Raw genomic sequence first — 16,640 nt, 5'->3', positions numbered from 1 at the left:
GTAGAGCGGTCAAGTTTAATAAAGGCAATATTCAGTCTTACTGAATAAACTCTTAGTTTTAATTTTAGTCTAATGAAATTTATCTCATACAAAATATTGTATAAACCAATGCACTGCCATGGGACATTCTTCAAATCTAGTCCTCAGAACTCTGTTCTTATTCTTCAAGGAAAATCCAGCATCTCTCCATTATTATTATTATCAGCTTTTTTTCTTTTGTTTTTTTTTTAATAGGCTCTTTTCCAAAGATTTTCTAAAATAATAATTTATCCTTTTTATTTACACATTCTTATTGTGCTTCCAACTTATTTTGTATCACATATTTGACATGTTAGTTTGATACAATTGTATATCAGCTTTATAATCTTTTTTTAAATGTTTTATTACAAATATATATTTTTAAACAAATACTTATATGACGTTTATAATCTTTGTAGAAATGTAATCGTGTTCATAATCTTTTCCTATTTTGTGTGCAGATTAAGATAAGCTTTATATTTCTTTTGCCTACAAACTATTTATTTTAGTGCTTTATTTTTAAGTATAGATTTATATATCTACTTTATAATCTCTGTAGCATACAATACACACTGTATTTTAGTGTTTTTATACAGCACTATTAAAATCTCTGAGGCATACATACTAATTATTTTACTGTATTTCTAAAAGTATACAATTATTATATTAGCTTTGTATCTTACAAACTATTTATTTTTAGCATTTAGTTTTTTAATAGTAGATTATATGACATAATCTTTATATTTTTCATTTTATTATGTTAATTAAAAAATACACTAAAATACGATACATGGATTTATGTATCACCTTAATAATCTTACAACCTATTTATTTATTTAATTAATATGTAATTTGTATAATCTGCCATAACATGAAAATAATTACTGATTTATCAGCAGTGTTTGGAATAACGGCGTTTAAAAGAATGGCGTTAGGTAACGACGTTATTTTTTCAGTAACGGGGTAATCTAACTAATTACTTTCCCCGTCGTTACAACGCCGTTAACGTTACTGAACGTTAAATGCGGCGCACCCCTGGCTCAGACAGCGAGTGAGCAGGTGGGTTAATAACGAGATAAGCGATTATGATTGGCTAAGGCAGAGTCATGTGTTTCATGGTAGCCAATCAGAGCCAGTGTTTTTACACACACGCGCCAGCGGCGCCAAACACACACAGTCACACACACGCAACAGCTACACAGAGATTCGCAGCAGCAGCAGAAATGGCGAGTCAGGAGCAATCCGATGAAAAGTTGGCATTTTCAAGGTGGAGATATAAGCACTACTTCAAATTCATTGTAGTCAAAGGCAAGAACGTGCATGTAATGTGTGACACACGCATCTACAAAGCTAGTGGCCAAAAACACTTTTCTTACAAAGAGTGCAGGATAAAACTCTTGCTGTCTGTTGACGTGCAATACATCTCGAAAGTTATCTACAAACACCTGTCTGTTCTACTTATTTCAACTGACTTGTGAAAACTGCTAAAAAAAAAAAATCTTTGACATATAGCAACTTTTTTTTTTCTTTTTTTTACAGTAACACAAATAGTTACTTTCCCTGGTAACGAGTTACTTTTATTATAGAATAATTCAGTTACTATTACTTTTTTAAAGTAACGTTCCAGTGTTGGTCTGAATTTCAATATCGGTTCATCCCTTTTCAGATAACTCTAGGCCAAACTAGTATGAATCTTGTTGAGTGTGACTGCTTAGTTTAAGAACAATGTCTTCTTGAAGAGGTTGGAGATGAAGATCTTCCTCCAATGTTTCACACTTACCGGAGCTCCAGGAGTGCCCGGGGTACCTGGAAGACCCTGAAGAACAGAAAAAATAAAGAAAAAGAAAAGGACACTGTGTTAAAAAAAAAAAGCAAGTCAGTGAGACAGGACAAAGGTGTTGACAGAAGAAATTCTAAAAATGGGCAGCTCCCGCCTTCCTGAACAAAAGAATAAATCCTTAATGAGCTGCCTGAGACAAAAGTAGACCAAAGATGAAGTGTTTCATTAGGTTGTGCTGAAGACTGAGCTGCTGAAGTCTAAGGAACGGCTCTAATGGAGATTTACACCTGATTTTTAAGCACAGGAAATACTCTGGACTTATAGATGATGGCAATTCAAAACGACATGAGTTAAAAATACTGTACCAACTGATAATCCTTTTGATTTGAAGTTCAATACATTGAATGAATTGGAAATCCTGATTATGTTGCAACTGATGACATACTGTGCAGTGTCACCATACTGTATTTCCTAATTTTCCAAAATAAATACCAATAAAATAAATTAACAATTCATTAATATTTAGCATAATTAACAATTATAATTAATACTGCTTTAATACTAAATTAATACTAAATTATAATATATATATATATATATATATATATATATATATATATATATATATATATATATATATATAATTATTATTATTATAAGTTAAATAAATAAATTAATAACATTTTTAAAATATATGCACCAGATAGCCAACATGAACATGTCAAGACTACTTTTTAAAATTTGTCTTATTCAAAAACGAAAAAAAAAAAAATGATTGAGCAGAAAGACTTGCATCTCTCCCGTCTCTGCCAGGTTCCCCTTGGGGTCCACTAGGCCCCTCAGGACCCTCAGGACCGGGGGGGCCAGGGATCGGCTTGGGATCCGGCTGTAGAAGGTTGAAGTAACAAAAGAAGCAAAACGATGAGTAAACAAAAACATGAATGTTTTCGAATTGATTTTATTATTTGCTTTAGCCAAAAATAACCAATATTTTTCACTGAATGCCAAAATCAATAACTGCAAGGGTTGCAAATAATCTCTCTCTACCAAGGACCTTAACATATTACTTTAACACAATAAGAATTTAAATAAAAATCATTAGCTCTCCGCTGCCAGCTTCTATTAATTAGCTTAAGCTTTTAATTTGCCAAGTAACAACACATTTAGAAAATAACCTCTAGCATATGAATACATAAAAGCTGTTCTGGGTCATGTTTTGTATAGCAGGTAGCAAATGGGTCAATTCAGTGACAAAGCAATTTAGTAGATTATTTGCTAAAAACAATTTATTAATAGATAAAAAAAAGAAAGAAAAGAAAAACAAAGCAAAAAAAAGCAAATACCTCAGCGTTGGCATACATCTGAAGAAGCAAGAGAGACAGAAAGAGAGAGAGAGAGAGAATTAAGATTATTGCAGTTAGTGAAAATGAAACCCCTTCACCAAAAAGTGGAAGTACACCTGTAGATGGCGCTACAACATGCGACCAAAGCGCTCCCTGAAGGCCAACTCATCAAAAAACAAAACAAATGCATGACTTTTAACATTAATGCCAACTGTTCAGTGGCAAACTGAGATGTTACGAGGTATTTTGAGGCAACAACCTTTTCCAGACTGCCACAGTAAAATAATATATCAATATTTTTAGGCCATACATCAGTTATGAAGTGAATGTGTTAGAATGAGAGTAATACTGTTGATAATTTATACAGAGCTGTGAATAAAGTCTTCAATTGTTAGACTTTTAAAAGAGATCTTGTTGTTGTGGTGCTGTGGCAGGCTTCATTTTTGGTTCTGGTAAAACAACCCCAGACACTCGTAGGACATAGCACTACCATCAGCTGTTTGGTTATCAACATACTTCAATTTTTATTTTTTATTTTTAAACCAAATAGTTGACTGTAAAAAATATAACATTGAAGTCAATGGCTATCGTCAACTTTTGGTTTACCAATGTTCTTGAAAATATCATCTTTTGTGTTCAACTGAAGAAAATGGGTGAGCTATCCTTTTAAAACCAACCTAAGGTGGTTTAATGATCTTAACTGACAATATTTAATAGTTTTAGTGGATATTTGGGTGCTTGCTGATGTGGATAGTAGACAAACAAAACACTTTTTAGTCTTTCAGCAAGTAACTGACCTGATTTCTCCATAACTGAGTGGTTAAACATAACAAAAACAGGCTGTGATTGGTCTAGACTTTCATTAAAGATGAAACAGGAAGTGAGGCATAGTTACCTCAGACAGAGGAAGTTCGGTACAGCTTTCTCTCTGAGCTCTCTTTGGGTCACAATGAATCAGCATCCACTGCAACTCAAACTGGAAAGACACAAAACAATTAAGTAATTTCTTTATTTGACTACGTAAAAAAATCCTAAAATACAAGGCTTTTATGTTTTACATGTATCAGAAATAGATTTTCAATTTTTAATCACAGTAAGTTTGACACATTTATCACAACTAGTGACTGTAACAGGGATGTGATGGATTTGGTAGTAACATTCATCAAATACAGTAGAGATCCACTGCAAAACCTATTAAAAACACAAAAGAATTAACCCTTCCAAAACTTCAATCTGAGAATTAACCCTTCCAAAGTTTGAATCTTAGTAATAAATAACCCTTTCAAAACTTCAATCTTAGAATGATTTTTCCCAAACTTTAATATTAGAAAGAATGAACTCTTCCAAAACGTCAATCTTAGAAATAATTAAGCCTTCTAAAGAAATAATTAACCATTCCAAAATTTCAGTCTTAGAATTAACGCTCCCGAAACTAAAAAATAAATAAATAACTCTTTCAAAGGAAAAAATTACCTTTCCAAAATTACAGTCTTAGAATTAACCCTTCTAACACTTCTATCTTAGAAAAAATGAACCATTTCATAGAAAGAATTAACCATTCCATAATTTCAATCTTAGAAAGAATGAATTATTGCAAAGAATTAACCCTTTCAAAACTTAAATCTTAGGAAAAAAAACTAACACTTCCAAATAAAGAATTAACCCTTCTCAGAAATAATAAACACTTCAGAAACTTCACTGTTAAAAAGCAATACCTAACTAAGTATACATTACATCTGAATGTTTTGCTGGCAAATATGGCAATAAATAAATAATGCAATAATTAGTTTTCCTACATAATCAGGTGATTTTTTTTTATTCATATTCCTTACTTTGAAATGTAAAACTTTTTGGTTTTCCTTTAAGAAAGTTATATATATATATATATATATATATATATATATATATATATATATATATATATATATATATATATATATATATATACACACACTGTATTAGTAAATATTCAATATTGAACTGGTAACTCTCACCACTACAGATGTGTTGGGATCAGAATCCAGTCTTCCGATCAGGGTGTCTCCTTCTGTATTGACGTAGCCCTTCCTTTTGATGGGTTTCTGGTCCACAGGGTGACAGTCCACGTACAGCGTCACCAGCTCTTTCTCCACACCAACCATCACTTTGTGCCATTTAGTGTTGAAGAGGACTGAAAGGCCTGGGAAGGTGACAGTCTGCACATCTCCCTCCATAGTGGTGAGGAAGAACTCCAGGGCCTGCTGGTCTCCATTCAGACGCATACCTGCCTGCTTCAAACCGTCTTCATCCACCACCTGCCAGATGTTCCACACCTTGTTGACGGTGTTCTTGATCATGCGGAAGGTGGTCATGAAGGAGTACTCATCTGGGAAGCCCCTTGGAAAGTTCAGCCTGGTGGGCGACAAATATTGATATATGCTGAATATGTGTCTATATGTCTTATATTTCACAAATTGATTGCAAGCAGCAATCAAGATACTGTTAGTTATCTATCTGTTGTCTACTGTTAGATACAAAAATAATGTGTTTTGTTAAACTAAATGTAATGTAAACTTAACTAAATGTTAACTGTGTACTGTTATCTTAAAAAAAAGTTTTCTATACATTTTAAAATAGCTGATATATATATATATATATATATATATATATATATATATATATATATATATATATATATATATATATATATATATATATATTAATGCATATGAATATTGAGTATGAATATGGTGTGAAGACAGGTGGTTTTAGTGAAAACGAAAACGAATAATAAAATAGAAAAATATAATAAAATTAGGACTAGGCAAGTTAACAATTGTTTTTTTTTTATTTAATAATAATTTTTTTTATGAATTATTATTATAAAAGACCGTTGTTTACTGGTTTTGAATACACATACATACAAATCATGGGTCACAGGAGGGGGTGCTCCTGATCAAATTATTTAGGCTAAGCATCAGCATTCACAAACCACTGTTATTTTTAACATAAAGAGTGCAACGAGCTCGTAATCACGACTTTATAAATGGGAAATTGGAAGTTTCCGATAGCATGTGAAGACAACAGAGAAGCGCTTGCTCAGCGCAGTGAAGAGAATCGTTTTGTTATCTTTGTGGTTTATTATTTTGAGTCATATGGGACGTGCGTAACACACAGCCCTCTCACAATATATTGCTTTACACATCTATAGCTTTTGCCGTTCAGAAATATTCATGCAATCATACAGCACGTATCAGAAGATCTGCACTCCAGCGCGGTTAGCGCTCACACTCACTGATCTAGCCCACCTCTTCCAACCGAGCCAGGGACTGCTAAACGGAGCGATCACACTAGTCAAACAAACCAGACTTTGGGGTTTAAGATTGCCTAGTGTGAGAACACCCTAATTATACTCCTGTATCCCTCACACATGATTCTCTACCTACCCATCAAGTGTTCTCCCACGCCTCACTCTGCTGCGATGAGTCCCGCGATCGTGCAGGTTTCTAATAGGAAGGTGCCTGTTATAATGTTATGATCGAGGTTCTGGACTCTGAGCATAACTTGTTTTTCTATAACCAACTATAACATATTTTCTATAAAAACATTAATGTCCTGGCTGTGACAAATAGTTTGTTTTATATTTAATTTATTTTATTTAATTTAATTAATGTTATAAGTTAATATTTAAATACATAGTTTAACTGCTACTATGTAAAAGGAATACTGATGTTAAAAAGCACTTTATTTGATTAAAGTGTTTACAAACCAAATGTTATTGCACTTTTGTTCATATGGCAGTACTTTTAAATCAAAAAGTGCACAATACACTACTTTTACATGCATTATTAGTTTTGTGCATAACAATGCGATTAATTGCAAACAATCATGCGATTAATCGCGGTTAAAAAACGTAATCGTTGCCCAGCACTAAATAAAATATATAATAATATAAAATGAAAGAGTGAAATAAAAATAATTTAAAGAATTGGTGCATTTGTGTTAAAAACTTTCTAGTGATTTTAAAGTTTTACATATTTATTTAATATGAATGAGTTAAAATGTGCAAGTGGTTTTTAGAGTTAAAATAAATAAAAGAGAATAACAAAATAAAAAAGCAAAATAAACTGTGAAATAAATGAAAAAGATTAAATAAAGAGAAAATTAAATGGAATGGTACATTTGTGTAATTTCTAGTGATGAAATATATATACATATATAGTTTACATTACATTTAGTTTAGCGGTACACACTATTTTTGTAAACATATACATACATATACAATTATTCATCTGTATACACATATACAATTTATTTATTAATAAAGTGGATACAGAGTTATAGTCCGTGGCCAGGTGGTTTTAGTGAAATGAAATAAAATAATAGAGAGTGAAATAAATAAAACATACAATAAAGAGAAAAATAAATGAAACTTAACTTTTTAACTTTTTAAATATATATTTTAATTTAAATAAATATAGACTTATGGTCTGTGGCTGGGTGGTTTTAGCAAAATAAAGAAAAACATTATACAAAATAAAATTAAGTGTAAAGGTAAAATAAATCAAAAATTAGATGAAATGGAACATTTGTGTTACAAACACTGTAGTGAAAAAAAAAACTGTCCAGTTTACAAACTTGTGGAGCATTTCTCAAGAATTGCAAGAATTTCTCAAAAATGTAATGCAAAAGCTTACACTTTAACGTTACATTGATAGGTTTCTTAAACAGAAAGTGCTTCTGTAAATTTGTACTGAAGTTACATTCTTGTCACAAAGCACATCTATTTATTCAAGGGATCTATTACCTCTAAGAATAGTAGTTCACCTCCACTATTGTCTGATCATCAAGGAAATAGCCCTGCATTATACACACAGGGCAGCTTGGCTTCAAGTTGCGCGGAGATAAAATTATGAATGCCAAACAGATCAGAGCCAAGTGCACTTTCATCTTCAAAGCCTGTGTGTTGTATGTGAGTTATTTCAAAGGGAAGGTGCTGGCTTTCATTGCACTGTGTTAAAGAATCAGAGGCCTGGCCGCAGGCAGAGACAAAACACCACAGCCTCTGAGAATCAATTACCTTGTCTGGTTTTACACACATCCTCCTTGGGCTTGACCCGTGTGCTGTTTTAACAGGCAGAGGCGCTGTGCGGGACATGCTCTTACAAATGAAGCTACAGCGGCCTTTAACCAACTTGTAAATGGATCAAGGCGAGGCCATAAATATGGAGCTTCCTGTTGGCTAGTAAAATAAATCAGGGCCATAGTTTGGAATGATCTCTAATCTCAAGAAATCACTTTCTCCCTTTCCATTCCCATTTCATGCTTTCCCAAATAGATATCTAATAATTTTCTGGCTAGTGTCAGTTAGGTAAAAGTTTCCTTTTGTTACAGCAGATTTTTTAGACCGTATTAATGGAGATGAGCATTATCCAAATGCACAGGCCTTGTCTTTTATGTCACATTATGCCACATCAAAACACTGTCAGATTTCATCTCTGTAACATCATTTACATTTATATATTTTCCCTTTTTTTTTTTTACATTTGCAACTTGAACTGATTTCATTATATTGAACCAGTGACTTTGTTTCCATCTGTGATCATAATAGTCATACTCACTATAATTACCATTGTGGAAAATAAGTGTTTTAAATGTGCACTTGTAGAGTCCATAATTCGTAATAACAGTGAAAAAGTACATCACTGATTGACCTCTCACATCAAAATTCATCAATTAATTAGTTTAGAACTTGAATTAGTTTTATAGTTTTGGCTTGTAAAAGGTGACTGATCTGTGTAGTTTTCTCTCCTAATTCAGATTAAACAACTTTATCACTGGAGGAAACAATATTATGGATAGACGACTTGTACGTTAGTTGGGATCAGTGGTTTAATTGATGGACTGGAATGGTGTAGATTACTTGTGGAGTTTTTATCAGCTGTTTGGACTCTCATTCTGACGGCACCATTTCACTGCAGAGGATCCATTGGTGAGCAAGTGATGTAATGCTACATTTCTCCAAATCTGTTCTGATGAAGAAACAAACTCATCTACATCGGAGTAAACTTTCAGCAAATTGTTGTTTTGGGGTGAACTATTCCTTTAAAAGTATATTGTATCTGTAATAAACATTATACACTATACTATAAAACATATACTCTTTAAAGAACATAAATATTATTTTATTTAGCTGTGGAGAGAGACTATTAGAGAGCCAAACATTTTACTAGGTCAAATAAATAGATCAAAAGACTTAACCAAGTTGAAAAAAAAAAATAAACGTGACTATTTGTGTTTTAGTGAGTCCGGTTGTCTGGGTATGCAGTGTGCTGCTCAAGCAGATCTGCATGAGTTCAGACAAGTCCGTTTTTGCATTATTAGAAACTGTTCAGAGCCAGATAACACCTGTCTCTGACCTGTAATAATGTAACGCCTGAAAAAAGATCATGTATGTCAACAAGGTTATGCGTGTGTGTGCTTATATGACATTTCTAGCTTTAGTTCATGTAGTACTGCACTAATGCATATGAAATGTAAATGAAGTCTTGTTGTATGCGTTTTGTACCATGTAAACATGTAACTAAAATAAACCACTCATTAAACCATATATTGGTACCTGGTTGGGATCTGGAAGTTGGCCTCTCGGTCGAGTCTGTATGCCACCTGGAGGGGTGTGGATCCTTCTACCTTTCTGACACCCCTCATGGGAATGACATCCAACTGAAACTGTGTGATCAGATCAAAGCCTGCCACACACAAATACATACTTCAAATACTCAAATATTTTAAAGCAATTTCAATTACAATATACTGTAGAATCAATTCAGATCAAATAACATGTCTTTCAGAATGTCCAAATATGAACAAAACTTCTGTTCATATAAGGGGAAAAAACGTTCGTTCAAAATGATTTTAAAAATAAATATTTGATATAATATCTATTATTTAAAAATTAATATAATCTTAAATAAAAATATGATTTTTTTTTTTGCTGTCATGAAGCCAATAACCCTAATAATTTCTAAAATAAAATAAAATAGAATAAAATAAAACAAAAATGAAAAATAGAACAGATCAAAAAACTAAACTAGAACCAGTGTCAAAACATCAAAATATAAATTTCTGGAATAAACAAATGGCAAAGCCTACAATCCAATAGTCTCAAAAATAAACAAAACAAATAAAACAAATTGAAAAGGAGACTACAATTGAAAAAAAATAAAATACAATAAAATAATAATAATTATACATAACAATAAAACAAATTAAAAATGTAAATTGTCTACCCAAGACAATGCATTTTACAATAAATATCATTTGATTCTCTTTATAACCAAATAATAATAGAAATTACATTTGCCTTTGTGAGAAATTCATGCAATACAATATTTATAGCAACCTTAATATGCATTCATGCACTTATCCAACCCAAAAACATTCAGTAGGTTTCTTTACATCTGTTTACTTCAGAAATTACATTTAAACTTGCTTACTCCCCGCACAGAGCAGCACATGTTTGTGATTTGAAGTTGCACCCTCCGCATTATTTGTTAAAAGGAAAGAGGTCGTAACCAATTAAAATCTTGCTGAGCTAGAAGTGTTTCCACTGCAGAAATCGGCAGGCCAGAGACCAAAGTTTTATTTGCCTCATTTGAGATCTAAAAATGTCTTAAAACAAGGCGACTATCAGGTTTAGCATCTTTACCAAATAAAACAAACAGCTTCGTGCCACTGCATGTTCTTTATACAGAAAACTACTTGAGACTATTTATAGGTAAACCACACCTGAATGAAGAATGTTTTAATGATAAAGCATAAAGCATGGTTTTATATATTCATACTAACAGTCATGAGAAGTGCTCGAGTGTGCAGATTTATTATTATTATTTTTTTTTATTTTTTAATAAAGGAGATGCAATTATATACAGTATAATGTATATATCATGCAATTTGTATAACACATGCAATGCCCAAAAGACTATACACAGTTAATAAACACAGTTCACAACATGTTTTTTTTTCACAGTGATTCGATTTTTACCTGGTAGGTCATCTTGTCCATTCTTCATGGTTGGGCACACTGTCTCGCCATCTAATCTGTTCAAATCCAGCTCTGAAAAATTCATAAGCATCATGAGTCTCATTTCAGGCTTGTCTGCCGCGGCATATCACCAGAAAACACATAACTTTTCAAATGTATTTACTTTTTTAAATGCAAATAGAAACACAATCACTTTCTAATCAAAAGGGGGGAATTATAATCAACAACCGCATCATTTTAAGGCCATATGTACACAGTTAAGCATAAGATGTGATATATGTGTCATAATTACAGTGAGGAAGTCTTTTATGGAATTATGGCTGTAAGTGTACATTTGTGGACCTGCCGGACAGCTTTCAGAAGGTCAGAATGACAAATATAGTCATCGGTGCCTATTTGTATTAATCTAATGTAAGTACATGACAACAAATGTGACACTACATTCATCACAAGTACAATTCCCTAAAGCCCTCTGTCACAAATGTACTATGACATCACCATGTTTTTGGGCAGGCATCATGGTATTACCATGGTTTTTGAACAGTACCGTGATGATAATACTATGGTATTCTTTTATGCACCCAACTAATAGTGTACAGCGCAACAGTATCTTTCAATGGTACCACAGTATTTCCATCTGGTTCCTCCATAGTGGTTTTTGTGTGAGTTTTTAAGAGTTTGGCTCTGTGAGTCAGAAGAGACCAAAAGTGCAGCGCTGGAAATCATGAAATAACCGCCGTGGGGAAGGTGGAGGGGCTTGATCTGCTGATGCAGCGTTTTACACAGGTACAGCACAAACAGACAAACTGAGATCTGGGACTTCTTGAAAGCCTGAAATAAACAGGCACTTGCGAGAGGTACCAGAGTAAAAAGGGCATTCTCCTGTGTTTTTACAGTGCTGTTTATCCAGGCGCTTTAAACCCTCATATCCTCTTGTGTCATTTTTAAACCACCCATTAGCGCAAATGAGGGACTAAGCTGAGACTGAAGCCAGAGCGCTGATGCAACTGCATACACACACATTTATACACGGTTGTAGACACGAACAGTGATTCGATGAGGACCACACTGATGTCATTACATGACAGGATTTAAATCATTAGGTTGGTGAGGTATTGTATTGTCATCGCTAGTCATTATATTCGACTGATTTATCCAAATATATTTTTTAAAGTATATTTTTTAAGTAAAATTGAAGTATACATCATAGCTAAGTTTGTATATTTTTAAACACTTTTTTTGTGCTTGATTAGCATTCAGTAAAATGCTGACATAGAGAAATTTAGGAAAATGTACTGTAGCATTACATCGCTTGCTGATAAAAGCAAGTTGATAAAAACATCACAATAATCTGCAAGTAATCTACATGACTCCAGTCCATCCGTTAACATCTTGTGAAACGAAAAGCTGCATGTTGGAAGAAGCAAATCCATCAAGACTTTAGTCCATTGCTTCTGGCTAAAATACAAGTCCATAATATTGCTTTCTCCAGTGAAAAAACAACAACAACAAAAAACCCCAATCAGGAGTGAAATATGCACAGATCAAGCAGCAAAAACAGTTCTAAACAAATATATTGGTGGATTTAGATTTTTGGGAGAGGAAAACAAGCAATATTTTTTTTTCCTTTTACTAGAAGAAGTGTTATTATAAATTATGAGTTGTGTGAATTATTGTGATGTTTTTATCAGCTGTTTGGACTCTCATTCTGACGGCACCCATTCACTGCACAGAGGATCCATTAGTGAGCAAGAGATGTAATGCTAAAATTCTGCAAATCAGTTCAAATGAAGAAACAAACTCATCTACATCTTAGCCTGAGGGTGCGTAGATTTTAAGCAATTTGTCATTTTTGTTAAACTATTCCTTAAATAAAGATCTAACGGGAACAAACAAGGCAGTTGTCAAGGATAAAATGGCTTTAAATAAAACATCTGCTAAATGATTAGTTAGAATAATAAATAATCATCAGTCTTTAAAAATAACAGATTTATTGATTCCTCGTGTCTATCTAATATGCCTGACAAACAACAAGAGTAATTAATAATAATACTAATAATAAAACAAGAAAGACAAAGGCATTATGGGAGGATTAGCATTTTATCACTAGTTTAATCTCTGGGACACATGAAACATCAAACAGTATTTTGAAAAGATACTCACGAGCGAAAGCTGGTGCACAGAGCAACATGAAGACAATCAAGCGTGTTAAACATCCTGCAAATGTCCGTCGCCAGACCCAAGTCCTGCTAGAGACAGAGGTGTGCACTATTCAGAAACACAATATAAAACCAGTGCATGCAAACAAATATTCTTCACTGAGGAAGAAGCTATGCAAAATATTAACTTGTAAAACTATATACTATCTGAATATTGTATAATTTTTTTTTAAAGTCTTTTTGTATTTTATTTTATTTTTGAGGGGGGGGGGCACAGGAAATGTCCTCATAAACCATGTTTACATTGTTGTACCCATGTAATTATACATATTTGTGTCCTCATAAACCATATATACCACTACACACACACACACACACACACACACACACACACATGGTCTCAACCTCAAACTTTTGAATGGCATCATTTAACAGAACTGAAAGCACATTATTAAAGTCAGTCAGACACAGACCCTTAAGAAAACCCAGCAGCTCCTCACTGGAATAGAGTCATGCTGAGAGAGACAGAGACACTGAGCTTTTGATCAGGCCCTGAGCCACCTGTCCAATCCAGCATCCCTGTGTGTGTGCATGTGTGCATGTGTTGTTTTAAATTGGCTAAAGAAGCAGAGAAAAGTGACAGGAAGATATTCTGCAACAGCAATGATGAATGAGTCATTCTCTTGGGTCAGAGGTACTGACACACAATATACACTATGCATCTATCCACAGAATACACACACACACACACACACATGTAACCCTGGCACCCATCCATCCATCTATCTATCTAAAGGACGCATGCAGAGTCATTCCAGTAACCAGACTAATGGTGAGCATGTTAAGGTCACTGTAGGTGACTTGATGCAAATATTATGCATCAAATTTCCAGCTACCTGACATATATCTGAAATAGATGCCCTGAGAATTCACAGCAGTCTCTTTGACAGCACTAGATTCTCTGTGCAGCACAAACTAATCGGCCTACGCATGTGTCGGTGGATCCAAAACTTGGCAAGCTCTCTGCCTGTCAGTCATTACGTGTTCGAGTTTGCTGACACTGATTCATTAAAAATATCTGCCTCAAAAGAATGATTGAGACAACAGAACTTGTCTGAACAAATCTCATGACTGTGATTAGGACTATGTCAATATCTGAATAACAACTTTGAATCGATAATAACTTAAGTTTCAGACTGTTTGTCACACAAAGCTATTGTGTTAACTCTACATCTTACAGGTTTGGAACAACATGAAATACTGCTCAAACATTTAGGGTAGTAAGGAGTCAATTTAAAATGACTTTTGAATATGAATTAAAATGTAATTTTATTCCTGAGATGTGCTGCTCTGTATTTTTGTGGAAACATTTTTTTTTTCAGGATTTTGTGATGAATATAAATTTCAAGAGAACAGCATTTGTGACAGAAATCTTTTGTAACACTATAAAAGCCTTTACTGTCACTTCTGATCAATTTGTTGCATCCTTGCTGAATAAAGGCATTCATTTCTTTAATCAATGAATATAAAACCCTCCTCACCGTAAACTTTTGAATGGCATATAATAGTTTTATATATACAATGCAACTCACAGACACCCTGTTAGGACTGTCAAAATGATCCTCTCTCCCTGTCAGTTTAAGCTCAATCCCTTGATAAATGGTTTTGCTTTGCAAGCAATTGTTCCATTATACAAAAAAAATAACAGCTTGTATTTTTCATTTGCAGCTGTTGAGGCAGAAGTGTGTGTGGAGATGACAGAATAATCAAACAGAAGGATGAGAGCACAATACAGATAATTATGCAACTTCAGATCAGTGATTTTCATGGCCATAGAGATAAATAAAACAGAGAATGTGTATATAAAGGGGAATAATCCACTACAATGTAAAAAATAAAGAGGTGTGTGCGTGCTTGCGTGTGTGCGTGCTTGCGTGCGTGTGTGCGCGTGTGCGTGTGTGTCACACATATGGCAGTAGCCCCCAAGCTGTGGTGGCTTTGGTGTGTGAGCCAGATTCCCTGGCAGCTTTCCTGAACACTCACAGTGTCTTAATTAAAGTATTCCCAACCTTCCCTCCTTTATATGTCAGTTACGACTCTCAAAAAAAAATATATATATATCATAATTTTATCCTTTAGATTTTGGGGGAAAATGTGACCAAGACTATCTTTATGAGAAATGAAATAAACAAAATGTTAGTTATTGATCCCAGTTCTCCAAACATCTCAAATATTCTAAAGATGCATATCATAACATAACTAAGTAAATAAATAGTGTTGGGAGCACTATAGACTCATTTAACTAGATAATCTGGTAATCATTAATTATTGAGTCATATAGCATATGCGAATGCAGTGTGGTGTTGTGATCTGAGATCTTCTGATAGAGCAGGTTTTGTCTGAATCTCTCTGTGTCTCATACAGTAGCAGGTGAAGCTGAGATTAGGAGGCAGCGTTATCTAAATCTTGGATTTGGTTCTGCTGACACACTCGTAATCCATGCGAGGAGGAATATCTCCTCCCACTCACAGCCGTCATCAGGACAAACGTATGAGGGAACGCTTTGGAAATCACAAGCTGCTGATTAATCATAGTAAAGAGATTTGTGACCAGCAACAGCGTAAAAATACCAACTCTGAACGATTTATATAACATCTGACTCGCTGGTGTGGTTATCAATTTAGAATTTTTGCTAGTAAATTTATATTTGCTAGGAAATATATACACTTAATTCCCTCTCGTGTTTAGAAGCTGGTCACATACATTAAAGCTTTTTTCCAATATTTAAAAATCAAGAATAACTATAAAAACATACTTACTTCAAAAACGAAAGCCTTTTCAAGACATTTTCTTTTCAGTTTACATTTGCCCCCATGATTATGGGACTCTGACCATGATAATTCTAATTGAGTAGCTATCATGTGTCTGACATATTCATCTAGTAAACAAACACACTGAAATAGGGGGAATATCATCAGATGTGTGGTTTCCCTGCTAGGCAACTGCTGTTTTCCTGTTTTCCATCCAGATGTTGAGGGAAGTTCCTCCTCAACTTTCTTCTAAACTATAATTACAAAGGCGCTAAGAAGAAAGGAAAATCTGAAATAAAAGGGCTTTGATGGTGGCAGAGAAGAACCTTGAAAACTCAACAAAATGCAGTTAAGGTTCTAAATAATATGCACTAAAAAGGGTGAAGTTGTTTGAAATTCTATGCCAAATTATGTTCCTCACTGCCTGAGTGTTTTAGAACTCCAAAACCTCAAAGCAACTCATCAGAGGGAAACATTCCCCCCCAAAAGCCACAATAAAGTGTTTTA

At 33.7% G+C, this 16,640-nt stretch overlaps 1 protein-coding gene across 4 annotated transcripts in view; it reads right to left on the bottom strand.

The window, feature by feature from the left end:
* LOC132145081 (collagen alpha-3(IX) chain-like) overlaps positions 1-16,640 on the bottom strand; it is a 37,436-nt gene that overhangs the window by 12,256 nt on the left and 8,540 nt on the right. For 3 of the 4 annotated variants that reach the window (XM_059555797.1, XM_059555798.1, XM_059555800.1), the window contains 7 exons: positions 13,328-13,413; positions 11,165-11,236; positions 9,740-9,869; positions 5,136-5,532; positions 4,037-4,117; positions 2,592-2,684; positions 1,799-1,834 (listed from right to left, as the gene is read on the bottom strand). In XM_059555797.1, the coding sequence (XP_059411780.1) occupies positions 1,799-1,834; positions 2,592-2,684; positions 4,037-4,117; positions 5,136-5,532; positions 9,740-9,869; positions 11,165-11,236; positions 13,328-13,413 (895 nt within the window). The remainder of the gene's footprint in view (positions 1-1,798; positions 1,835-2,591; positions 2,685-4,036; positions 4,118-5,135; positions 5,533-9,739; positions 9,870-11,164; positions 11,237-13,327; positions 13,414-16,640) is intronic. The other variant, XM_059555799.1, reaches the window with a different exon arrangement.

Source organism: Carassius carassius, chromosome 8 (assembly GCF_963082965.1).
Source record: "Carassius carassius chromosome 8, fCarCar2.1, whole genome shotgun sequence".
Classification (NCBI taxonomy): Eukaryota; Metazoa; Chordata; class Actinopteri; order Cypriniformes; family Cyprinidae; genus Carassius; species Carassius carassius.
Note: the sequence above shows the minus strand (reverse complement) of the source record. Positions and strands in the feature narration are given on the sequence as shown.